At 33.2% G+C, this 27,847-nt stretch overlaps 1 protein-coding gene across 12 annotated transcripts in view; it reads left to right on the top strand.

The window, feature by feature from the left end:
- Positions 1–27,847, top strand: part of Ppfia2 (PTPRF interacting protein alpha 2) — a 435,633-nt gene that overhangs the window by 397,746 nt on the left and 10,040 nt on the right. For 7 of the 12 annotated variants that reach the window (XM_063255205.1, XM_063255210.1, XM_063255208.1 and 4 more), the window contains 6 exons: positions 1,796–1,877; positions 4,168–4,368; positions 14,782–14,844; positions 16,189–16,218; positions 17,860–18,053; positions 20,452–20,549. In XM_063255205.1, coding sequence (XP_063111275.1) covers positions 1,796–1,877; positions 4,168–4,368; positions 14,782–14,844; positions 16,189–16,218; positions 17,860–18,053; positions 20,452–20,549 — 668 coding nt within the window. The remainder of the gene's footprint in view (positions 1–1,795; positions 1,878–4,167; positions 4,369–14,781; positions 14,845–16,188; positions 16,219–17,859; positions 18,054–20,451; positions 20,550–27,847) is intronic. The other 5 variants (XM_063255209.1, XM_063255207.1, XM_063255215.1 and 2 more) reach the window with 1 other exon arrangement.

The raw sequence follows: 27,847 nt of genomic DNA, 5'->3' as shown, positions 1-27,847 counted from the left end.
CCTTCAAAACCAAGTCCGTTTCTGCAAAACATCATCAGTTGTTTCTATTACAATTAACCAATGTAATAGTAACCTAAATCCTCATAGTAGGAATAACTGTTCCTAATTGTAAGCAGTTATGTGTGTACTATGTAATTTTGGGGCATTTTTATGTGTTTCTTTTGTCTATGTAACAAGGCATCTCCTGAAAATTTGATTTGGTGTCTCTGTTTTCTACACCAAACAAGTCTCAGCTCACAACAGGTGTTCATTAAGTACTTAATAGTTGTTTATTTTTATCTTTCAATCCTTTTCTATAAATAAATGTGTCACAGTCAGACAACATTATTGAGAACTGATTTTCAATGAAGGGGTGTCATGGGAAGCCCAAAGGAACAGCTGATGGCAGGCAAACTAGGTGAGGAGACACCTGTAGTGTCAGCTTCAGACTCAAGGCAGCTCTGTCAAGCTGTCGCCTCTCTCAGATCCTGAATAGCTTATTCGTGTAATTTACCAATGCTGTCTGTTAAAATAAAACAGTAATTTATGTTTCTCTTCAGCCAATATAACTTCAACCTTTACAGCTTCTTGCTATGTTACTCACGAATTTTTATTGGTAACACCTATTGCAAACACAGGAAATTCTTGTTTTGAAAAGCATTTGGATTATAAATTTTGGTATACAAATATAGTCTACTACAATAAATACTGATTAATAGCAGGAAAAATAACATTTTATTTGAGGTTCTTATATGATATATGATATAAAAGATGAATATTTAAAATGAAACTATCTGTTTATCACTTTTTATCACTTTGTGTGAGTGTGGCATCCAGTAGTGTTTAAAAATACGTGTAATTTTGAATTCTGTGCCTTATGTTACTTTCTAGTGATGGAAATCAATTTGTAGTGGAGTTCTCTTCTAATAAGATAAGACTTTTAGCTATCTATGAGGGGCAAAGTTGTTGGGTGGATAGCAAGACAAAAGGATGCAGATGATTTCAGAACAACGCATTCACTTAGGGATTTCCAACCAGGAGCCCAGCCACAGGTGTGGAATCGTTTTGTTCTATTGTATTTAGTCTTTGGCTTAAGGAGGTGCATTCTCTCCATGCCACAAGTCTTAATATTCCTGATTGTCTCTTTTTTGCCTTTTTAAAATTCCTTTATTGATAATTCTTTTGTGGTGTATTAGATAATCCTTTTTTATAAATGATGCATGGTGTGCTTGAGATGTATATTTTTTAAATATTGGGGCAGATGTCTTTAGATAACAAAAAAAATCCAGTTTATTAATAATATTGTTCAAATCTTCAAAAACTTTTGAGATGTGGTTTTATTATCCAAAGAAAGTACTAACTCCTAAAATAGACTTCTGGGCCCAGAGAACACACTAAAATCAAGCATTTCATAAATAGAGCTAGCATGAGCAAATTTATCTCCTGTCTGTCTAAGCAGTTTTTCTATCATTGAGATAATTATGGAAAGCGAGGAGAACATATAGAATGTGCCAGATTTGGACCTCAAAATGTATGGTTGAATATGTGAGCCAAAGAATATTTGCTGATAATGTAATTCAGCTTCTTAGTCCGTTAGCACAGTAAGTGTCAAGGAATTGTTCTGTGTATCATTTTCATTTTTATAAAATCAATGAGTGATTTATATATGTATTACTGGAAAGAAATAGTTTTATTTTTTGTATGACCTTATTAAATGTTGGGTAAATTATTGATTGTTTTTAGATGTTGTTGTTAATAATTACCAGAGACATCTTTTCCATATGATCTGACAAATAATCTTTGCTATATACTTCAGGCATGAACTTCTTGAAGAAGCTCGGAGGAAAGGATTGCCTTTTGCCCAGTGGGATGGACCCACTGTGGTGGCTTGGCTAGAGGTAAAAAACCAAACAAGAAGTCTCCAAAATCAATCACTACTAATTTTATAGTTTTTTAAAGACAGGCAAAGATAATTTTCTGAAATGAGAAGTTTCCTAGAATTGTGCAAAAGAAAATGCTTTATCTAAGGATATGTAAGCACTGTGATTTCACTTGGGCAGTGTGTGTGTGTGTGTGTGTGTGTGTGTGTGTGTGTGTGTGTGTCTGTGTCTGTGTGATTGGGGCAGAACAAAGCATGCAGAGGAATGAAAATCAATATCTCTAAATTCCACTGCCCTGTGTCTAAAGGAGAAAGAGCAATTATTGAGCCACCTTTGGACGTTGCAAGGAAATTTCTGTTCTCTTCTACTAGTCTTCATCAGCAGATTTTGAAGAAAAGTCTTCTCAATATCTAATGCTTCTGTTATTGAACAAGGTCATCTAACCCTACACAGCCCTGTTTCTTTCCTTATAGTTTAATTATTGAATATAATTTTCAAAAGTCTGGAAATCAATTAGATTTAGACAATCTTGAAGAATTAGATGATACATTCCTTTTTATGTACAAGCAGTATAAACATATAATTTAATTTATGCTAATAAATTTAACTTACTAATGAGTTAAGTTTAGTGCAAGTTATTTAAACAATAAATCAGCCTTTTATAAAATGGTCTTGGAAAATAAAGCCATATTTCAACAGAATGAAGAGTAGCAGAAATAGACAATGACAGAAAAATAAATATTTGACCCCAAGGTCCCCATTCATGCATCTTTTTAATTATATTCACTATCCTTTCCTTCGGCTCTTTAATGTGGAGTGCTGGAAGCTTCCAGAATATGCCAGTGTCAGGAGGAAAAAGAATCAACAGTTTAATTCCCCAATAGAGTCAATAGCACATATTATTTTTTAAAAGCTTTGGGGTTATAGAGTCACCTGCCTTCATCAACTTACATCTACAGCTAAGTAATCAATGAAGAAAAATTAGAAGTCTGTTTCATTTCAAAAATAGACATACAAAGGAAGATCTAAAAGCATGCTGTGCATTTTTTTCTGGGACTGGCAGAGATAAGCCTGTGTCTTTCATTTCATTTTTGCGTATCTGTCAAGAAAATATTAGCATATGAACAATCAGAATTGCTTCTTCCAAACATGTCTTTAAAATTACTATATTTTTAAAAAACAGTTACAAGGAAACATGCTTAGTAAATCACACCTTAAGAATTGTAGTTCTTTGTTCAGATTTTAGTTTTACAAAATAAGCTGCAGTTTGACAGAGTTAGTTGCAATTTAAGCAAGCAATGAACCCTTCAGTTTAAAAAATATTGATTCACAAAAATGAAGGCGCTAGGAAATGACAGGCAATGAAGTTGCTGCTAATTAAGCCTATCCTGAGCACACAAAACTGCTCTTAATGTGATTCCTAATGTGGCTCAAATTATAAAATGGAATAAACAAGATAAATGAGCCCAGTGATTCAATGAATGAGAGCACTTTTCTCCTCTGTTAGCAGTCCTCAAGTGCTCAGTCTGTAAAGAATGTTGTATAGGAAGGAGGCTGATGCTTTACACACCATTTATTCACATCAAAAACAATTTAAAGTCTAATTGTGGGTAACAGTGCTAACAATGTATTGGCAAGCATTTGGGTAATGTTAATGGTTGTGGAAATCCAAATACTTTAGAAGATGGGTAGGAAATCATTACAGGACAGAAAAGACATGTTTAGGTGTTCGGTGTTTGTTTTTTTTTTGTTTTTGTTTTTTTTTTAACAGTTTAAGGTTATAAATTAAGAAATAAACTCATCCTCTGTCCACTCTGATGTACCTGGCAAGGAAAGATCAATTTCATATGCTGGAAAAGTGCATACACTATGAAGTCAATAAGCTTACATTCCCTCCTCTCTTTTCTGTCTTAGTCACAGGGAAAACTCAAGGCATTTATTACAACACCCTTAACAAAGCAATGTACAAATGTTCCTTTTTATATGCAGAGGAATATTTGTAACTCGTGAATATTACTTTTATCCCTACTACAATATGTATAGGTTGTTAGAATTTAGTATTAAAGCCAGACTAACTCAACTGTAATTATTAGTTTCTATTACAACCTAACCGGTATTTTTCAGTACATTACTTAATGTTTCTGTGTACCTACATTCTCTGGGGAAAATAATAATACTATTTATCTTATGGGATTATAAGTACAAAACAAATCCATGTATGTAAGGTACTTAAAATAGTCCCTAGGATATAAATGACATTCAAGTTTTGATTACTATTACTATTATCTTTTTGTTTCCTATTCAACAGCTCTGGCTGGGAATGCCCGCCTGGTACGTGGCAGCTTGCAGAGCCAACGTGAAAAGTGGTGCCATCATGTCTGCTCTATCAGACACTGAGATCCAGAGAGAAATTGGAATCAGCAATCCTCTGCATCGCCTGAAGCTCCGTTTAGCCATCCAGGAGATGGTTTCTCTCACAAGTCCTTCGGCACCTCCAACATCTCGAACTGTGAGTCCCTTTGTGCTCCTCCCTTTCCAAATGCTGCGCGGATAGCAGTGTGTCTAAGTCCACAGAGCAGAACGTGACCGCATGCATTACAACGTCAGCATGAATTATTCTAAGGAGATTCTTAGCTCACTCTTCCTTAACCTGGCTGCTTCTTTTAATAGGTTTTCAATCAAGGAGTTGTGATTCATAGCAGCCTTACATCTAAAATCAAGATAGACTTAAGCAAGCATTCAGACATATATATATTTTTCCCAAACTTAAAGAGCCAGAGCAGACTTTATTTCAAGATTTTATTCCTTTTTCCTAATCAAGATCTTCTCAGGAGATAAGTTATACACATTAGTATGTTCTGACAACACCAGCACATAATTCATTATTTTTATGCTATTTTCATAACTTTGAAATTATACTAGGCATGATCTTTTTAAAGTACCAAGTGGAATGCCTTCACTCAAAATCTGTTCACTTTTAATTTATAAATCCTAGTCCTTTTTAAATTCTGTCACTTAGTATCAGAAACAAGAATATTGTGAAAAAGGCTTCCATGGTGACAAAAACAGTAAAGATCCCAAATGAAGTTTTGCTATTTATTCCATTCCCAAACTATTTTCTGTCTTATATAACATAATGCAATATAGGATAATGTGATACATTTGTCTTTGTACGCATTATTACAGTTTTTAGACGTAAAACTAACTTGAATATAACTTTATATGACTTTAAACAATTTAAAGAAATTATTTGATTTATATCATGTAATCATTTAATTTCCTTCCCCAAAATAGATTCTAATGTCAGAAGTACAAATTCAGATATAAAAGATACATTTTTCTTCTGTAATTCCATTGCAGCTTTTCCCTAAATATGAGGTAGATAAATGCATGCAATTTAAAACTTCTTACCTATATGATTATTTTTACATGAATATAAATATTCTCTACTACTGTATTACTTAAAAGAGAATACAATTAAAACAAAAATTGAGTGGGCCTTTAAAATAGATATTATAAACTGTCTTGGTTACTTTTTGCTCCTCGGTGAAGCAAAATACCTGATGTCTAAGTTGGGAAAGGAAAAGTTTATTTCTTACAGTTTTTGGAGGTTTCAGTCCACACTCAGTTGGCTCCCAGGCAGGCGGGCATGGCTGGCCTGCCTTTCATGGTGGCTGCAAACAGCAAGCTCGAACCAGCAAAGAGCAAGACACACCTTCTTCCTATTATAACTCAGGCCCCAGTATAAAATCCAAGGAAGCAAGAGACCAAAAATTTAGGTAGCAAAGGCTTTATTTCCAGGCCTGGCGACGAGTCTCCGGGAGCCAATTTGGAGACTGTGCCCCAGAGACTGAAGGGAGAACTTTAAAAAGAGGCTGGAGGAAAAGGGGGTGGGGGAGAAACAAAGAAACCTGCAGAGCCATCAAACTTGTTGACCCGAGTCTGGAAACTCTATTGCTGTCCACTTAGCTGTGACAATCTCGGGAGTTTCTGGTGTTTCTCAAATTACTCCCATCCTACAGACTGACATTATCTAAGAGTGGCACATCTGCAGCAATATTTGGAGAAGAAAGTGGAGAGTTAATTATCCCAGGACAGCTCATTTTCGCTAGTGGGTGCAAAGGGGCCAAGAGTTACAAGAAGCTGAAACTTAAGTTTTACAAAGATCTGATATCTAACTCTAACTCATTTGATGCATACAGAACAAAAGGAAAGCACCGATTGGGGTTTGGGCCATAGTATTTCCCGGTAATTTCTTTGAAGCTAAACAGTTCTTAAAATTGGGGCAGGCTCATTTTATGACAGATCATCACCGTGTTGGGAAGAGGTCACCAGAAACCCAAATTCTTTATGGCCTAGATAGATAGGTGAGGGGAGAGGGAGGCAATAAGGCGCCATACAGAACAGAAAACAGCGGTTATGTGTATCTATCTTTCTGGGAGGGGAATCAAGGTCAGGTAAAGGGTTAAACTCATACACAAATCTCTTTGCACACAAGCAAGTTACTTCAAACAAGTGTAAATTAGTGGGCCATCCTAGTTTTCTTTAGCTCTTTAGCGGAGAATAGAGGCACCTAACAGTGATTAACAACCCTTGTTAGCTTGTTTTAGCACAACTTCTGTAGTTTGCAGAGGGCAACAATGGTTAACATATCAATTAGGTGAGATTCTTGCAATTCTTTACAGAGGAGAGTATTGCTCAACATATCAATTAGATCACTTAACATATCAGTTAGGGAAAAAGGATAAAAAACCATTTAGTAAGCCACGTTGCAGGTTTGCAATAATACACAAAATAATGAAGGTATTTTCTTAGAGTACAACACTTCCTGCCATTACATCACATCCTGGCTCCACCCCTATGTGGGTGGAGCACTGACAGCATCAATCCAGGCACTATACAATGAACCATCACAAATGAACAATGTATACTCATGAGGCCTGGGGGACACAGACATAAACCATGACATAAACCAAGGTGGGATCAGATGGATTTTCTGAATAATTTCCAGCTAAGAAGGCAATACCACATCTCATTTATATCAACACACTCCTCCCCAGATCAAATGCAAAGAAAAACATTTAAAACTTTTAAATCTTGCCAAGAGTATTCAAATTCTTAATTTCCAAATAAAAGATTATGTTTGGTAGTATAGTTCATATCTTAATGGAATTGGAAAGATTAAGCATTATTTCAAAAAGAAAGTTTCAATTAAAGCAGTTTAAATTACAGAATCTTAAAGATAAGGCTTTAAGGAATAGGTAAAAGTGGAAAAAGTATATAAAAGTTTATGATCTAGTTATGGTCCATCCTGAAGGCTTTTCCCCTCATATACTAATCCCAACAACATAGAACTTAATGCCTATTATGAACTTTTGCAACTGATCTTTCTGCAGTTGTTCAACTTGGAATAGTCTTCTCACTGCATGGTCACATGATGTCTATAATGTAGTCAATGTTTATTGATTCCTTTACTAAATTCTTTGACAAGGTTTTACTAAACCCCAAAGTCTGCATTTCAATACTTTCCTGAACTAACACTCCATGTATGCATACAAACCCCTTAAAAATTGTCTGCTTTGTGCTGGGAATTTAGCTCGGCGGCATAAGTGCCTGCCTTGCAAGCAGGCAGTCGTGAGTTCAATCCCCGGTATTGATAAAAAGGAAAAAGACAAAAAGAAAAAAATTGTCTTGTTTTTGGTGGATTCCTATCACACCAAGAAAGTCCAATAGGGTCGATTTTTCACAAACCCTATGTTTTAATTTATTGCCAAGCACAATGCAGTTACTCTTTAAACTCTTTTGGGTTCATGGCAGAAAGCCTCTTTCTCCTCATTACAAAGAGTATGAACTGCATGTGTCCCCGATTTCTGAAAGAGAAACTATTGCAGGGAACGTATGTTGGTCCGTGGGTTGAGTAGGAGGTTATGTAATTTAAGCTCTTCTATGAAAATTAGAAGCCAAGCACTGCCGAGTTCTGAAGAAAGAGAAATTACTTCTGTTGGGTAAAGTTTAAAAAAAAGAATTGTTGAAGTAATGCATATATTTTAATTCTAGCATTAAGCTTTATATTGGTTTTCAGAATTAATACCACATAACATTTTTAAAATACACAAAAATAGAAACACATTCTAGAAAAAGTATTTAAATTATAAAGGTCATAATTATAAAGATTCTATTACATTTCTCAATCATAGCAATTTGATAGACTTTTCCTGTCTTTTTAATATTTTGTAAAAATATATTAATTCAGTAATACAGTATTTTGTACTTTTTTCAAAACATAGTGTGAATATATTCCTCATATTAAATATTGAAATGCTATATTTTTAATTTATATCTTTTTGAAAAATCCACAATTTATACAGCTAAATCTCTACAATTAGACATCTTGCTTATTCTATATTTCAATTTTGTATTAAATATGCCCGTGCACTTATATTGTTGTACAAAACTGGTGATTCACATACCAAAATTTATTTATAAGATATTTATGTTCTTACTACTGCTAAACTTTAATTGTCAAATTATACTGTTATAATTTTACCTTTTCCTGTCAATAAATATTGATTATATCATTGCCTAAATTTATGTTTTAAAATTACTATAAAAGTTAAAATTTTAAACTATTTTTATTGATCTATTACTTATATGAATTATCTATAAAATCTTCAATTTCTTTACAGAACTGCAGAAATATTTATCTTTTATTAGTATATAAATGCTTTTTATTCAGAGGATATATGCCTTCCTCCATATACTGATACAAGATACGTAAGTTGTATCTTTTATTTTATTTTTTTAAGTTGTATCTTTTATTTCAAGGATCCTCTGCTAAATGTTGTCGTTTCTTTTTACTCCATCTACAAGGAAGCATTTGCTCATTTCTAATATTTCAAATATGATTGGTTTTGCAAAAAAATATTCCACTTCAAATTCTAGCTAATGCATAAAATGAAATGGTTGACATTAAAAATAGCATGTAAAATCACATATTAGAGTGGAGTACTATGGAACATGCCTGTAATCCCAGCACTCCAACAAGCTGAGGTGGAAGGACTGTAAATAAATTTGAGTCCAGCCTGGGTAATTTAGTGACTTAGTGAGACCCTGTCTCAAAAAATAATAAAGAACAACTTGGGATATAGCTCAGTGTAAAGGTCCTGTGTTCAATATTCAATACCACAAACACATATATTAGGATTTGTAATTAGACAATGCAGATACAGTTTGTTTTAAAGAAATGTTATCTCTGAGAACACTGCGATTAGTTTAGATCAAAGGAGCATTTTTGTTATCCTTGGCCATCTGCATGTTAAAATCTGAGTTTGACCTTGCGAGATGCCTCTTGTTTATACACAAGTCCTCAAAAGTGAAACAGGGTAATAAGGTGGAGATGTTTTGCTAACTTCAGTCTTTTTTTTTTTTTAATTTAAGGAGAAAAGAAAAAAAAGTGAAAGGGTACAAGTTATACAGATTTACAGAAGAAAAAAATGAACAGTAGGAAATCACTAGTTAATGGATTACATATTGCCATCTTAAAAATAATTGTTCAAGTCACAAAATTAAAGCTTGTAGAGTGGACATTCCAACAATGATACTGCAAACAGTTCTGTTCAATGATCCAATAAAACTCTGTGATATCATTTTCTATCTTATACACTTAAATATACATGCAGTTATATAGTTTAGAGCATTTTCTTTTCCTCTCTTTTGTACAATGACTATTACACATTTTGGGTTTCATTGCTCCCACGGTTCTTATTGCTTTTTTGGAAGAGAGTAAAACCAAATGAGACATAACAGGACAGAATCGGTCAAGTCAAAAGGGTGGACATAATAGATAATATAAAAACATAATACAAGGTGATCATCAATGGTTACCATAATGCCTCCCGCTATCTCTAATAGAATTGCCTATATCATTAGTTATAATACAATTGAACAAAATAGTAAAGAACAAAACCGACAAAACCAAAACATTGGAGACATTGTAGGTCTTCAAAAGTAGATAAAAGTCAACGAGAATGGGCGTCATAATGAATCTCATTATCTTCTCAGCTGATGCCTAAACTTTCGAACCTGATACTATCCATCAAAACAGAATAGGGGAACATCACTAGAACTTCAGTCTGATTTTGCCTTGTTTCTTGTCTAATGGAATGGACAAGAGCGCAAAAAGAAAATCTAAAGATCACATTCGCTGTTTCGTCAGGCCAGCCCTCGTCTTCTATCCATTATTCAAGTTACTGCTACAGTGGAAGAATCTTACCTAATTGATAGTTATGACACCATCAGTTAATTAAAGTTAGGTTCAAGAGGGATATCATCAAAAAATTATATTCTTTAACTTTATTTCGAGTAAAAATATGTGAACATTAAGGTATTATTACATTTCATCTAGGACTTTTAGTACAGTTATCCAAGCATTTTCACTTTCTCTAGTTTGCTTTTATATGACTTTCACATAACTCAGAACAACTACTTGAATCCAGAAATTTTTTGACACTACAGTTTTTCCTCATGGTTTGAGGATATTTAATCTCACTGATACTATTCTTTTTCTTTCTTTTTCTTTATTTCTTTCTCCTTTTTTTGATTCCAAATTTAGGCAATGATATAATCAATATTTATTGACAGGAAAAGGTAAAATTATAACAGTATAATTTGACAATTAAAGTTTAGCAGTATTAAGAACATAAATGTCTTATAAATAAATTTTGGTATGTGAATCACCCATTTTGTACAACAATATAAGTGCATTTTTTGATGTCATTTTTAAGACAAAGATTTTCTTTGTCTGGTCTTTTCAAATAATTCAACTTAGTCTTCATACATGTTCAGCTTTTAATTCATTTTTATTTTTTATAATTTGTTGAATTTACCTAATCACAAGAAAAAAAAAGCAAATAGGATAGAAATAAGTAGGTTGATATCAGATACAAATGATACCTGGTAACTATGCATTCCAACAAGTTTGTGCAGAAGGGAAATGTATAAAACAGGCACTAGTCACCACAGTGTATTAAGGGAATAAAGAGTATTTATTGAACGAAAGAGTTGTTTTAGTAGAGGTTGCTTAATAAAATTTCTCAGTGAATTACAACAGTAGTCAACATCAAGAAAGTCATCAATCATTCTAAATGTGTTAAATTTCATACTTCATGTCCACACTATGAGACAGAAATGTCCACTCTCTGTGGACAGGGAAAACAGATGTAGAAAACTTAAGTGATTCATCGAAGATCACATTTGCATGTGCTTTTCCCAGAGTTTATGTTCCCAACAAGCACCTCCTCCTGGTTCCTGGACTGCACCAGCTTCTCTTCTGTTTCGTAGCATTTCTTCAGTTGGCTCTGGTCCTGTGTTCATCTTTTTCTCAGCTTCGAAGTCTCTACCTTTAATAAAATAAAGTAAAATATGATCATATAAAAATCAGTCTTATTATAGTGAGACCATCTCTTATAGCGATAAAGTCCAATTGCAGAAAAATATGAATCCAGGTCATTTGAAGGTAGAAAATGAATTTAAGTTACTTTGCTTCATAATTTACCTATAAAGTTAATAGTACTTCAGAATGACCTAGGTAATAACAGATATTACTCTAATAAGATAAGATTTAGGATGATTTTGAGGCCTGGCTCATTTACTTGTGCTGTATCTTTTTTTTATACCAGGAATCAAAGTCAGGACATTGCACTTGTCAGGCAACCACTCACTCTGCCACTGAGCTGTATCCATGGCCTTGTCCTGTATCTTTGACAGCAAGCAAACTAATTATTTCCCCTGATTAATTTTCATGAATTATTTAAGTTCATTTTAATACTTATTTTTCTTTCATAACTCGGCTAGTGTGGGTCACAGCAGGACCTCAGCTCTCAAACTTAATTCTTTTCATGATTCTGTTCACAAACTGAACTGAATGAGAACCAAGTCATATCCAGTGATAAAGTTAGTGTTGACCTAATGGGGAAACTGGATTCAGTTCTCATTTAATTCAGTTTTCAACCAGTCTTGGGAAACCTTAAGTTCGTGAACTGAAGTACCACTGTAAATTGGTAAGGACGTGAGTATGTAATATCCTTTACAATATCCTCTAAGTTCCATTGTACAATACTTTGTAGAATTTCACTCCATCCTGACCAAGAGCAAGGCATCTCAGGCACAAAATTTAAGGAGGCTTTCATTGTTGGGGTCAAACTTTCATCTGCCAACCCTAAAAGTGAATATTCCCTTAAATTTAATTTCCTGGGATTTAATTCATTTCTCATTTTGGTCCGAGTCCTGTGTTTGTTAATACTAAGAAATAGTTTTAAATTCTCAGTATTTTTTCTATTATGGAATATGAACTTTTAGTTGTACTTAAGATGTAGGATCTGAAATTGAGAAAGGTTTAAGAAGTGTCTTACAGTAGCTACTAAAAGGTGGTACTGTTACAATTCAAGCCTCTTGATGATAATTGGTAGTTGTAACTGCAGCTTTTTAACACAGATATTAGTCAACAAATGACTACTAACTTCTGCTGTCCCTGTAAGGGCGGCAGCACAGAGTGTCAAGGGCGATGAGTAAATGATAGTATGGGACACTCTGAAGACATAACTAAGTTTGATTATATTAGTCCTTTGTTTTTTTTGTACTTTTTGTATTTCATTCATCTTTGGTCCTAAGGCACCATTGTTCCTGTGTTGTCGTATTGTATTGTATTGTATTGTATTGTATTGTATTGTATTGTACTCTTCTATTCTATTCTATTGTACATGTTAGCTTTTCTGTTAGAGATATCTTTTCTAGTGCTCTAAATCATTCCTTCATGCAAGAAAACAATGAGATTGAATGATTCACATGCTACATGTGGACTTACTCATAAACTATGCATGTTAAAGCTCAACTCATATCTACTTTTTTTGAGTTGCACAGATATTTGATGGTTTACTTTGCATGATTATAGCAAACAGAATGCTTTTCACAAGTAAAAGTGAACATCGAAGATCAACAACTGACATACAACTCCTGATAGTGTGCCCCACGTATTTCAGCAAATTGCCCGGGATAGACACTCATTTTGAAAAACAATAATATGCATAAATCAGCCTCTTATCCATCTCAGAATCCTGAGAGAGGCACGCCCAGGCTTCAAGGATAAGAAATCCTTATAAGAGATGATACATGAGATAATACTGGGCTATGAGATCTGACTAGACAAGTTTCTTAAGGAAGAAGTAAGCTCTTCATAATTCAGATTCAGAAGCATGGTAGAAACTGCAGAAATAAACATAAAACGAGACCAGCTTAAATTAACTTTTTCTCAAATAATCATCACTGAAGTTCACTGATAAACAAAAAAACAGTCAGGCACAGCATTGTGTTAATAGAATATGACAGGCGACTAGAAAGTGCTTTTTAATATGGGTTTAAATGAAAACATTATCTTCCAAATGATTTAATGTTTCATATGTTTATATGGAACATTCTGTTTGTAATGAACCCCACTCCCAAAATCTGAAAACAGAATGGAAGAGTTTTAATGATATGAATGGCTCTTGTAGTCTACATATATTTTATAAGTGAATATAGGTTTATCTTAAAAGGAAACTTTTGTATATAGTCAAAATTCTAAGACAGAATGATAAATATATATATCCTTATGTTTGAAATTTTCATGGTTTATAATTATGAATCTTTTCTACCAAAATGTGTTTGCCCTATATTTACATGTGTCAAAAATATACATGTATATTATATATTTGTATATATAAATGACACATACATGTCATTTATGAGATTTCACTTCCATCAAATTATACTCAATTTAATTTATGTACATTTTAAAAGTTATATTGGTTTATATTATTTATAGTACAAACAATCAAACATGACATTATGTGAACGGTAGAAAAGTCTCAGGTGAATTATAGTGCTGACATGATATTTCGGTGACAATTTTGCTGCATTCAACTCTGAAACAAATAACAAGTAACACATAGGATGTAAATTTCATCAATATATTTGGACAGCCTTTCAGTGTTCATGAAGACTTCCCGGTGAAAACCTAAGATTTAATAAAATGTAGTCTCCAGTGGTCAGTGTAATATACCTGACTTACATTTGTTAAACAGACCTTGGATTAGAAACTGTTTATTATTTATGACACATTTATGAAATGATCATAGGGACAGGTCTATCTAGAAAGTAAATGGGGCTTCATGATGGAATAGACGAAATTTCTTTTTACACTGTCTTCTTGCAACAGGATTCTGCTGAAGAATAAGAAAATACCTGGGTTTTACAATTTGACAGTATTTATTAAAGATGAATTATAGCTTTGATTAAGTAAAAAATCTGATCTCACTTATTTTTCTCTATGAATGCAGAGAAGCATTATATTTTTATTGTAAAAGGAAGAAATTGTATGGAAAAAGCTGATGCTGGATTTTAGACGTTATTATGGTGCTTATGGCTTTGTATTGGCAATTATTTTTCTCTTTCCAATGATGTTGATGAATCCAAATTAAATGAATAAAAATAGCTAATCATGTAACAAAGCACTATCATTTGCTAAGGGAAAAAAAATAGAATTCCATTCTTCTATAATCACTTCTTCATATTACAAAAGTAATAGTCACATAAACTTTGAATTGCAAATGTTGACCATGCCCTTTTCCTAATGGTAATTATGGTTACAGAAGCATGCTTTTAAGGCTAGCACTTTTCCCGTGAGCTTCACAGCATGTCTCTACTTATTTGATCCTTTTGAGTAGAAGAGGAAGGCAGGGCTGAGCAAACCTGCCCTGCTGTCTTATGCATGCTGCCAAGCAAGGGCACTGTGGTGAGCTTGGGTTTGTTGGACTCACAGAGGCACTGCCTTTCTCTTTACCCTGCTTACCTCCTGGACTCTGCCGCTTCCCTCTGGGCTCCTCACTAGCCTTCAGGCAACGTTTGGGTGACTCACGAAGAAATGGAAAATCTTGCAACTCCAGCCAAAACGGTTAGTCTTCACAGCTTTATTGAACCTGAATAAAAGTTATTTTGCTTCTGTTTGGGCAAAAAAATCTAAGTCACTTTCTATAAACTGGAGAAGTAAGATATGGGGAGTTCATACAGTGATAACTAACATTTTATTATAGTTTTATTTTACTTTCCTTGTCCTCATTTTTAAATAAGTGTTAGATTTCTGCAACGTAAACATCACTGTAATATACAAACAAGCATCAGTAATTTAGTATACCTTTTCAATTCCCTTTGCAACACTGGAAAATTTTAAAAATGAATATCACAGTATTGAGCAAACTCATAGGTGACATGTTGCAAAGCCAAATTAAACCTGCTATAGAAAAATTAATAAATAAAATAAATATTTATTTCTAAAACCACTACGGAGTTTCTGTGCTGTTGCATCTTGGATACAGAGCTTGACCAAGAAAAAAAGGTTGTGTTCATTCAGCATTCAAGAAAAAATAACTTCTTGGGAGTTCTCTAGTAGTCAGTTTTTTAAAAAGAAATGTTATACACAGCCATTTTTCATATAAAATAACCAAGTTGAATGTATTGTATATTTTATATTTAGAAACTTCTTAATTTAATAACCCTCCCATTTGATTGGTAATTGAAAATTTATCTAGAAAATGATGGTAAATAAAAATACAAATATCCCATGCTAATTTTATTTTAAATTCAGTTTTATGTATACTTGGGTTTTTTTGTTTTGTTTTGTCTTGCTGGCCATTATTAAAATCTATTGGATTCCATGTTTTCCTTCTTCTCATTTCTTTTTTCTATTTTCCCTTCTTTCATTTCCCTCTCTCCTCTCCTCCCTTAGGAGGAAGGAAATGGGGAAAAACAGTTATATCATTATGAGTGCAAATTCTCTATGATGCATCAAAATGTACCAATCAAAGTTAAAAATGTACCAATAAAATCTGATTGAAAAAATTATTTGATTACAACAAAGGTTTGTTAGCTACAGTCACTAATTTTACCTCGTGAGTTTACTTTATATAAAATTTCCCTAGCATATGTGTGTACATATGCAATCAGAAATTTGTATTTTGCACGTTTGAAATAACCAGAGCGAGTGTTCATAAGTCACGAAAATTAAATGTCACGTGTGTATATTTAAAGTTAAATCACTAAAAACCTACTGTTGCCCTGTTATTGATCTTGTTGTAGGAAATTGATTATCCTTAATACAAGAACCTGCAAACCTACCTGCTTAAGTCATGACAATTAACACTTTATGTAAAATTTGCTTCTGCTAGAAAAATTTTGCTATACTTCTTGAAATTAATTTCTGTTTACTTGCTTTATTAATCATTTCATGCTGCTAACACAGAAAGAATCTGAGGAAGGAAGCTGGGCCCAGGTAGGAAATTCATATGCTTTAAGTCAACTATTATTTAGATTATGAGGATAGAAATTAGGAAGCTACCATAAATCACACTTTTATTCTTCATATATCTCAATAAGTAGGCTAACATGTATACTTAAATCTGTATAATTTTTGAGATTAGAAGTCTTTTTGAACAGCATGTGTTCCATTTCATGACTTCCCTCAAATCAAAGAATGACTTGTAACTCAAATGTCTCTGAAGTCATTCTTGAGTGTATTTAATCAGGATCACTCAAGTTGAATATAGATGTAAATGTCTTTACATAATTATTGATTTGGAGTTTCCTATGCATTAAGGTGTCCTGTAAAGCTGATGTGGCTGTGGATTGGAGGGACAGAGATAGGTACCACAGACCACAGGCCAAAAGCCACTTCCATTTACGAAGAAGCCATAGGATATAGCTTCTCACTTTATATAAATACACATACATCTTCAAAGAAGCTGAACAGTTTCTCCAACGTCTCTATATTTTGGATAACTGAAAGGATATATGAATGTTAGAGTCACTGTGGTTCAAACTTTTGAATATAAGAAACATCTTGGTAGCTTCATATTGCGTTAAATTTGACATTGACGTGAATTTCATTATTCTTGAAATAAGAGGAGCACCTCGATTTTCAATAGATACACTTGCTATTGTTGCACTTGTACATTCTTAATACGATAAGGACCTAAATAGGAAACCTTGTAAAACTAACAAAATAATAATGGAGGGGAGGAAAGGGATAGAAAGAGAAACTGAGATGCAGTATGTATATATACCAATTTTCCACAAAGAATATGAACGTTATGCACTTTTTAGAAGTGTATTAATAAAGAAAATGATCTGAAAAAAGAAAGTGTATGAAAAATACCTTACAAAAATGAATTTGATGATAATGGTTGATTTTTTACTTTAACTGTTTTGGACAGCTTTTGGCAAAATTAGTTATTATTGTTAAATCACTAGGTTATCTGTCAGTTTTTCATCATGCCCTGCTTTTATGTACACTCTAAATTGGTTGATCTCTAGAAAATACTTTGATTCATTTCAGTAATCTTTATAGAATGGTGGCTACATGCTCTACTAGGAAACATTAATATTGATGTAAAACTTCAGTGTTCTGTCGAATGTTATTGGTTCTTTCAGCATTTACTTACTGAGATTTCTATTCCACATCAAGATTTGCTATTATACTTTTCACACTTTAACAATTGAAGACAAAGAAGTCATGCAGTATTGGCCAACAGATTATAAATAAAATAAACCTATCAAGATAAAATCTCAACTCAAGCTTCATAATATGCTTCCAGCTCTAATTTCTTTACTAACAAAATATATGTTTAGACAAAATGTACTTCCTTTTTCAAATACAAAGTGAAAAGTAAAATATTGCCAAAATGTGAGTAACTTCATAGATATATTTAAGGTTCCATTTTTGTGCCAAAAAATAAAATATTTGCTTGTTACACATATTATTTATATTTATATAAAATTTTTATAATCATATGTATAAATTTTTGTACAATTATATATAAATTAAATATCAAGTATATTAAGGAGCATATCATATCCTTCAATTACCATCTAATTTCATTGGTTAAGAAACTTGACTGCTATAAAAAAATTCTAGTGTCCGGTTTTTCTACAGACCCTGGCTTACGGAGATATGAACCATGAATGGATTGGAAATGAATGGCTCCCCAGTTTGGGGTTACCTCAGTACAGAAGTTACTTTATGGAATGCTTGGTTGATGCAAGAATGTTAGATCACTTAACAAAGAAAGATCTTCGTGTTCATTTAAAAATGGTGGACAGTTTCCATCGGTAGGTTTTGCCAAACAATAATTGAAATGAAATGATAAGTAACATACATTTTACTAAAACACAAAATAGATGTTTAGGGGATAGAAAATATGTACCAATGAAAATGACTGTGTACATATACTTCAAAAATATGTTCAAATAGTGTTTCAAACATTTCTCCTTAAGGTGGGACTCTATTGGTATAATATCCCAAAGTTTATGAGACTATATATGCATAGAGTTATTCATAATGCACAGGGGTAGTTTTATGACTGGATATTTAGGGAATATCAAATTTTTAATTTTATAAATCTGGGTATTTGCATTAGAAAATTATTTATGAACAATAAAATATATGTAGTAGTTACCCTATAAATTTATGGAGTATCAATATGATTTAAGGATATGCTACAAAAAATTTGAGCAAGAAGTCTTCCATGAATAATACTGGGGTTTTTTTACTTTTAATGGTCTTTTAGTGCTATTATTTGTATATTAATTTTCAAAAAAACTATCTGCATGTGTAGCTAAACTGTTGTGAGGACACAGGTAAATAAAACCCAACTGCTTTTTTTTTCAAATTCTGTATCATATATCATGTATAAAAAGAAATTTGCAATTTTTATCACAAGTGCTGTGTTAAAGCCCAGAATCTTTACACTCTACATTCCATAGCTGTAAGTTGGAGATAGAGGCATCGCCATATCTGGTCTCTTCTGAGGTTGTTGGTCTTGGCTTGATGATGGCTACTTCTCTCTACATTCATGTGTGTTCTTTCTTCTGTGAATGTGCATTCCTGGTATTTTTTCCAAATTCCCTCTTCTTATATGGACATTCAGTCTTATTAGATCAGGGCCAACCCTGATGATTCCATTTATTTACTTCTTTAAATGCAGTCACATTCTGAGGTGCCCAAGGTGAGAGCATCAATGTAAGAACTTAAAAAGATACAGGTTGGCTCACATCTACCTACCTAATGTAAACTCTCTCCTCTCCTCTCCTCTCCTCTCCTCTCCTCTCCTCTCCTCTCCTCTCCTCTCCTCTCCTCTCCTCTCCTCTCCTCTCCTCTCCTCTCCTCTCCGCTCCTCTCCCCTCCCCCCCTCCCCTCCCCTCCTCTCCTCTCCTCTCCTTTCCTCTCCTCTCCTCTCCTCCCCTCTCTCCTTCCTTCCCCTTCACCTTCTTCATCCCTTTCCCCTCCTCCTGCCTGTCCCCCTCCCCGTCTTTGTCTCTGTCCCCCTTTCTCTGTCACTGTCTGTGTCTCTCTGTGTCTCTGTGTGTCTCTCTCTGACTTTGAAATATCTGGCTCAGCATTATTCTTACTAAAGTGTAGGACTTAGAAATCCATCCAACATTTAAGTATATCCCTCCAGTTTGTTCTAAATTTGTATATATTGCTACGCACATAATAACCAATGACAGTAATTGGTCTTTACTCTTCAAACAGAAGATATTTTTCCAATCACATTCATCACAGACTTTAGTGTTAATAACATTATTCTTCTTATTTCTTCTCCATGGATGTCTCTGGTCTCTGGGTTTTCTTTTCATATTCATGACTCTGACACTGTCACGAGTTTCCTTGTTTCTGGGGATTATGTAGTATCCTATATCCTTTTCTTTATATAAGATTATTTCCCCTAAACAAAACTTTTTGTTGTTACTCTCTCTCCTTCTAAAAACTGCCCACTAACTCTCATATTCCTAGTTGTATTTCACACACAAGATCCAAGACTTTCATTAACAATCCCTCATCCTCCATGTATAATTTTGCCTCTCTTTACCTCCTGCAGTGATGTCCCTGACTATCATCAGACCTCTGAAATGCCACGTGCAATCTGGTGTTCATGATACTCTACTTTCTTCTTTAAGCCTTTTCTGCTACTTGATCTTTTAGGGATCAATTTTCTGCTCTTCCACAGTATCCACCCCACATGTTTACAGCAGCAGCAGACTTGTGCTTCTTATATACTTCTGTTTTAGAAATTTTGGCTATTCATTGTAGTATTTTATTCTGTATCATATTATTTACTCATATTTATTAGTATTCTCATCAGATTAAGAGAAGAGTATATTTTCTATAAATTCTTTTCTATATCCATAAAGGGACATTATGTTCTTTTCAAAGGAATAAAATATTAATTTGTTAACATGTTATGCAAAAATAGCTGAATAGAATAGAAAGACAAATTGGTAAGTGACAACCACTTCCAAAACTATCCTTTTCTTATCTCACAAATAGGTTTCCTACTTTTTAGAAACATTTTGTGGTTGGAATGTATTTCCTTCTAATACTAAAAAAATTAAATTGCAACTGTTGTTTATTAAACTGAAGCCTTAAGAAATAATATAGTACCTTCATTTAAAAATCTTCTTTACCTTTTGTATAACTTTTACATGTTTTTTTTCTTTAAACAAACAGAACAAGTTTACAGTATGGAATTATGTGCTTAAAAAGGTTGAATTATGATAGAAAAGAACTAGAGAGGAGACGAGAAGCAAGCCAACATGAAATAAAAGGTAACAAGTAAATATTTTCTCATATCAGATGCCTTTTCTTTGGAGTTTTAAGTCTTCACTTTTTGAAACTAAAATTCTATTAATGTTGCAGTACTCATTAAACTTCATATTTGTTTGTGTCATTTATTTTCTTAATTATAAACCAAAAAAGACAATTTTGCATTACAGATGCTATCCCATTTGGGAGCAAGTCTTTTTTGAATGGGAGTTTGTTCTCCGATTATAATATTAGTTATCTATTTTTTATGAAACAAGGTCTCGTGATGTAGTTTGGGATGCCCTTGAACTCACTATGTTACTTGAACTAGTGACAGCTCTCTTATATCAGCCTCCCCAATACTGGGATTAGATACATGTGCCACCACACTCAGTCGTATAAGAATTTGCTCCTATAATCTAAACTAGTCCACTAATAATTTTTAGCTCAGAATAATTTTGAATTGCTGAAACTGTGTGCAAACACATTCAATTTGAATAATGAAACACTCCATATAGTAGATATTGAAAAGTTCTGTATTTAATAATTAATCATTGTGTTACCTTTGTGTATTGCAATGAAATTCTTGAGACCAGCTAACTTTATAAAGAAAAAAGTTATGCGTGTCTCAGTTTTGGGAGTTGGATATCATGCCATGGGGTCTTGTGTGGGCTCCTTCTTGGCTCTTTCACCCATCTGAGTAGAGCAATGGGAGCACATGGGGCTGCACACAAGTGCTTTGCTGCACAGAGTGTCAGAGAGCAGCCATTTATAGCAGTCGTGAGAAGTACCAAAGGCTCCGTGGAAATGGCCCTAATCTCAATTCCTGAGGACTCAGCAGTTCCGTCAGTGGATCTATGTGCAGCCATTAGGTTTCCACTCCCTAGCTTTTCCCTTATCGACACACTGCAGCTCATGCTGTCAGGACACGGACATTGGGAGACACTAAAAACAATATCAAACCACACAGCCATCTAAATATTGAGAAGTACCTTAGTATTCAGGGGAAGGAATGGCTTAAAAATAGAAATGTGTTAGATTCTGTTGTTAGAAACCTTTGGGTCTTTATTATTTTTGGTGAAGGAAGGAGTAAATTATTGAATATAAGTATTAGCACTTTTTTTGTAAAATTCATTGATCCACTTATATTGTTAAAAGAAAAAAAAAAACCTGCTAAGAGAAAGATAACCAAAAAATTTAGGAAACTTTTGGATACCAAATTGTTTACCTATTATATTTTCCTTCCCTCATATCTAAAATTTGATGCATTTCCTCAAGTTCACTGAGAATTTCAACATTAACTATTCACTTAGGCATGAATCTCAACTTCTTTTGGGGGTTCACTATAGACAAGAAAACAGTATATATTACATCCTACTCCCTCTTTTTCAATATTAAAGTTTAACATTGCTTTATTCCATATTTACAATCACTTTTGGCATCCATAATTTTCATTTGTAATTAACAATGTCAGAAATTAATATTATTTCTGGCAAGGTTGGGATACTACATCAGTTTCTAAAACCTGGGCTTGAATCTATAGGAAAATGACTTTTAAAAATATTCTCTATATATGATTCATCATACAGTACATGAACACATAATGGATTTTTTCCCTAACATTTCAATTGACTCTTTACTGAAGAGCAACAAAATGTTTCGCATTTATCAAACCTGAGTTATTTGACTTAACTGTACTTTGGGGTCCCATGAAACGGTGGGTTGTTTTCAGTGCATTGTTCCTCAGTTAGATTGAAATTTGAGAGTTAATGATTCAAAGACAGACCCTAGATGGAAGTATATATTTGTCATAACAAAAGAGTTTTTCTTTTGTTATGAAGATAGCACTTTCTAGTTTCCTTTGTATTTTTCCAGTTATATTTCATTATGCCTACTCTCACTATATGACATCCTTATATATGGGAAAAAAACCTAAAAGAATTACCCATTCAGCTCTATCTCAAATACTTCATCTGTGGATTGCTAGTTAGAGTGTGATCCTAAGGAGGAACTTCCGTGAGTCAGGATGATTACATAAAAACAACACCATATAAGTAGCTGTGTGAGCTCCTAAATAGCCCATTACCTAAATTTGATCTGATGGCATTTACAAGAATAGCTCTCAACTGTGACTGAGGAAGGAGGTCTCTGTTATTATCAGAACTGTTAATTAACTTTGACCTTAAAAAACAAGTTCCTGAAGTTGAAGAAATTATTGAGAATGTACTAACATTTAATTTGTTGCTAGGAAACTGTCAACACTGAGCCCTAGCCCTTTACTGTTTAGATCAAACAAAGCATTAAAGTCAGGGTATACATTTTTCTTGGAACCAGATTTCTAAAGGGATCTTATTTACCAAATAAACGACAAAAGTTTGGAGTAGCACTTTGTCATAAGTATTATTTTATATATTTGATCTCTCTTAACTACACATATGGCAATGGAAATTTTTATTAACCTAAAAGTTCTACACATGTAATGATCACTTAATGTCTCACATTTCTAACATAAACCCAGCTCTAAAAAAGCACAAATGCTTCCTATCCACAAAGGTAACTAGACCATTTCAATTGTTTTTGTGAAAGTATTAACCTATTAGTTTAAAGGAAATACAGTATTTAGCAAAATCAAGTAAACTGTCACCCATACATAGGTGCTTGCTTGCTTTTTAAATTCAAGTACAGCATAACCAATAGTTAGAAAGAATATATTTTTGTCAACAGTAGCAAATAATGCAAAAAACACATACTGCAGACCAATTCATGGCCCATTTCCTGAGGACAAAAGACTTCAAATAAATTAATGCAACCTGAAAGGAAAACCTACAATTCAGAATTCATCTAGTAAGACATAAACCTAAAATTTATGTACATTATATATAATATATACTATATATGTACTATACATATATTATGTATGTACATTATATATATATATATATATATATATATATATATATATATATGTAAAGGGTCAATAAGAAACTCTTTTGCTTTGCTGAAGACATAGGGAAGGATAAGCATCCTACTTCCTACAGAAATTCATTCTGCTTTGGATGGATCAGGTCATCACAGTAAGACTGAGAAATGTTCATTGCTCACATGTTTTTCATACTAATTCCAAAAAGAGATTTAGGAGCTGTCTTTTGTTGTTGTTGTTGTTGTTGTTGTTGTTGTTGTTTATCGGTACTGGGATCAAACTCACAACTGCCTGCTTGCAAGGCAGGTGCTTATGGTGCTGAGCTAAATCCCCAGCCCCAGGAGCTGTCTTTTGAAATGAGATTTTTCATGCCACAGTCAGAGAGCTCATAGAGAAATATGAAATGCTCGTAGCTTGCAGATTCATAAACAAATACTTCATCGGCACTGTGGCATGGCAGAGACAAAAACAACACAAAGTAATTTGAAAAAATTTCTGCTTCTGACTGTGAATCTAGACTTACAAGTCTGCTAAGACTAGACTTTCAACAAGAACAAAGGGAAAGACTGGGAAAATCCAATAAATAGCTATTTGAGGTTCATAGGAAGGAGGCAACAGGACTTGAGAAGCTATGATCTGGGACAAAAAATAATTGCATTGAGGTAAAGGCCAAATCTGTTTTCTTTACTTCTTTCTTCCTGTCCACAGAGCAATAGAGGATCAGGAGTAGAATTCAGAGTTGCTAACACTTCCAGGCCTTGAGTAAACCAGAATCTTCTGCTATGTGTGACATGCAGTATACAGCATCCTTCCTGAGACATTTGTGAACTCCTAGTAGGTACAGAACTACAAGATAAAAGCTGACTCAACCTTAAAAATGAACAAAATGAGAAAAACCAAGAGGGCAAAAATAGAACACAAAAATATAAAGTTATAGTAGTTAACCTTCAAATTTGTATTTCAAAACTACTACTTTAATATATTAAGAAAACAAATGACAAAGTAGAACATTTTAAAAATACATGTAGAAGTAATATGTTAAGAATATAACTCAGTGGACATTTCAAGAAGTACAAAGTATAAAAATTTAAATTAACAACTCAATAAAGTTGCTTAAAAGTTGAAGTTTAGTGAAATAAAAATTCACTTGAGAGTATCTGCCCTGAAATCTTAAAATCAAAGGCTAAAATGCTATAAAACAAATCTTCAGCGATGTGTTGGATATGGTGCACAGTTTAACATATGTATAATTGGAGTAAATAAAAACAGGTACAAGAGAATGAAGCACTATTTAAGCAGACACTGAGAAATTCCTTAAAAAGAAAAAGAACACAGAAAAAGAGAAACTAGTAAGCCACAGGTTCAAGATACTTTGTGCATTTTAGGCAACATTTAAAAGAAAACAGGAAGTAAAGCACATCTAGACAAATGTTGGTAAAAGTTACCGAAAACTAAGCATCCTCCCACATACAAAATCTTAGACTCTAATATTTTGCCAAATTAAACTCCTGGATTACCTTCAAAAGACAAACATAAAGGTACCTGGTATTGCACAGTGAAGATAAGTGTACAGGAAAATGAAATGATGTCCTTAAAATATTTGCTCAAACTAATTACTTTTTCCTAAGAAAAACCATGCTTTATCAGTATTAAAAGCAGAATTAATATATTTCCAAAACAACAAAATCAGAGCAATGCTTCAAGAAAAAACACAAATAGAAAAAGAAATATTACAATGAGTAATTGTTAAGCAACTTTATTGAGTTCTTAATTTAAATTTTTATACTTTGTACTTCTTGAAATGTCCACTGAGTTATATTCTTAACATATTACTTCTACAGGCAGAAGGGACAGTGTAACAAAAAAAAAAAAAAAAAAAAAAAAAAAAAAAAAAACGAATGTTTACAGGATGTAAAGAAATATGTGACCACATTTAACAATAGCAACACAGGGCCAGGGTTTAGCTCAGCGGTATAAGCACCCGCCTGGCAAGTACAAGGTCATGAGTTTGATCCTGAGTACCAAAATAATACAATAATAATGATGATGATGATAATAGCAGCAAAATAATAAAAACTTCAGAGTTAAATTTTGCATAGAATTTACAGTCAAAACAACTGTCATTGAAAAAGCAGTAATAGGTAAATGAAAAAAATTATTTGATGGTCTTTGTATTATCCAGGGAATGAGAGAAGACTTAATTTTTACTAGACTCTAGTAAATACAATAAGCCCAACCAAAAACTACCAGAATATATATATATATATATATATATATATATATATAGTCCTCATTTAATGAGCTGCCTGTTTAGTAATTGTTCAGACTTAAGATCCATTGCTTCAACAATTTACAAGCCATCTTTTTTGTATAGTTGTATACATTTTGTTTATACAACTTCAAAGTCTCTTTTCATACAGTACACATTTTATGTGACACTGTAAATTTTGATAATTATACTGTATAATACAGTATAGCTACAGTTTTATGTTCTGTGACACTATATTGTATGAAAGAGTTATGCAAATAAAAACAAATTCATCAAGTTGGAGATTCTTTGAGTGATGTTTTTGGTATGATTATTTTAATGTACATACATGATACAATTCCTCATTTAACGATCTGTTCAATCTATGATCTAGTCTCAGGAACTTAATTCATCTTTAAACATGACATGTCTGTAATAATATGAAGTGTAAATATCAAAAGCCAATATGATAAGTGGTAAAATACAATTTTTAAATATAAAAAGCAAGGAAGAGAGTAGACGAAATATATAAATGACAAAAAATGATAGTTTGAATTTCAAATATGTGATTCATAATATAAAATGTGTGTGGACCAATGATTCAAAGCATAAGGGAAAAACTGAAAACATTGGCATGCCGTATATACTGGACACATTTTAAATATAAGAACATAAAAAAGTTAGAGGTAATGGAGATATATATGCAAATGCTATACAAAATTGCTGTGATTCTTTCAATATCATAATATGACTTTAAAGCAGAAAATATAATAGAAATGAATTGGGTGTTCACAGTAAATGGGAAAATACAACACATTTGTGTGCTTCTCTTGTGGACATCTAAAATACAAACAGCAAAAATGGGATGATTGAAAAATAGGTATTTCTACCACATAATGTGAGTTATTTGTTAAAACTACAATAAGATATCATATATGTTAGATTAGTTGGGCTGATGTAGTGAAATCCAACAAACTGGATGACTTCAGAATTTAGTGTCTCACCACGTGGAAGCTGGAGGTTCTGAAGACTGTGAAGCATGGTCTGTTTCTCTCCTCTCCCGTGGCTTCTGGTGGCTTGTGGATAACTAGTGTTCTTTGGGTTGTAGAGGCATCAATTGACATGGCATTTTCCACATGTGTGTGCCAATTCGCAAATCCCACTCCACGTTTTTGGACGTAAGGTTTCACTGTGTTCCCCAGGCTGCTCTCCAGTCCCTGAACTTAAGTGATCCTCCCACCTCAGCCTCCCAAGGAGTCAGAGGACTACAGATATGTGAAATGGTTCCTTGCTCCCAAAGTCTTCCTTTTCAGAAAGACACTAGTTGTCTTGTATTAGGGAAGATTCTAATGACTTCATTTTAAAAGGATCATTTATATAAAACTTTTCTACAGATATAAAAATGTTTTAATTTCTTTTACCTTTTTTCCTTAAAATCCTTTTTCTATGGAACGCTCTGTTCCTTTTGATATTTATGCCATGTTCTGCCAACTTCTAAAGGGGAATATATGAAGGAAAATAAATCATAGAATGTATTTTGCTAAGGTTTTTTTTTTTCTATAAATACCTTCTTAAGAGAAATCTTGAGGTTTTCTTTTTAGAAAATAAAATGTATCTTGGAGCTCAATACAATAATATCAACCATGACTTGACTGAGTGCTTAAATTTTGCATTAGTGTGTAACTAGGAAATAATGATTTGACAATACTAGACTCGATATCCATCTATTGAGCCTCCGTATTACCTTACTATTGTATTTTAAATATTACTTCAGATGCAACTAGTAACTAGATGTGGTGTAGACACTACGCAATATTTTAGTTGTTCTTAGTGAACACTTCTGATGAAGAACAGTATTAGAAGCGATTTTGCCTTGTTTACTATTGACTTGACACAAGTGAGAAATGTCTCCATCTGGCGGTAGAAATGTTAATTTCAGGTGGACCCCTCAGGCTGCAGTATGAACCTGGTCTCATGTGATGATAATAAGCATACTAGAAATGACAACTTCTGGAGACTTAAATAATTATTAGAAACGTACATGAATACAATAGAGGAGAGTCAGGTGCAGTAGAAGTAGATAAATCTGTGGCTCATTTCAGCCAGCAGTTTTGTTACTATGCAAATTTCTGCAATCTAAAATGTTGCATCTC

Source organism: Cavia porcellus, unplaced genomic scaffold (assembly GCF_034190915.1).
Source record: "Cavia porcellus strain 051 isolate PalLab524CR breed Dunkin Hartley unplaced genomic scaffold, mCavPor4.1 scaffold_8, whole genome shotgun sequence".
Taxonomy (NCBI): domain Eukaryota; kingdom Metazoa; phylum Chordata; class Mammalia; order Rodentia; family Caviidae; genus Cavia; species Cavia porcellus.
This window is presented reverse-complemented; position numbering and strand designations above follow the sequence as displayed.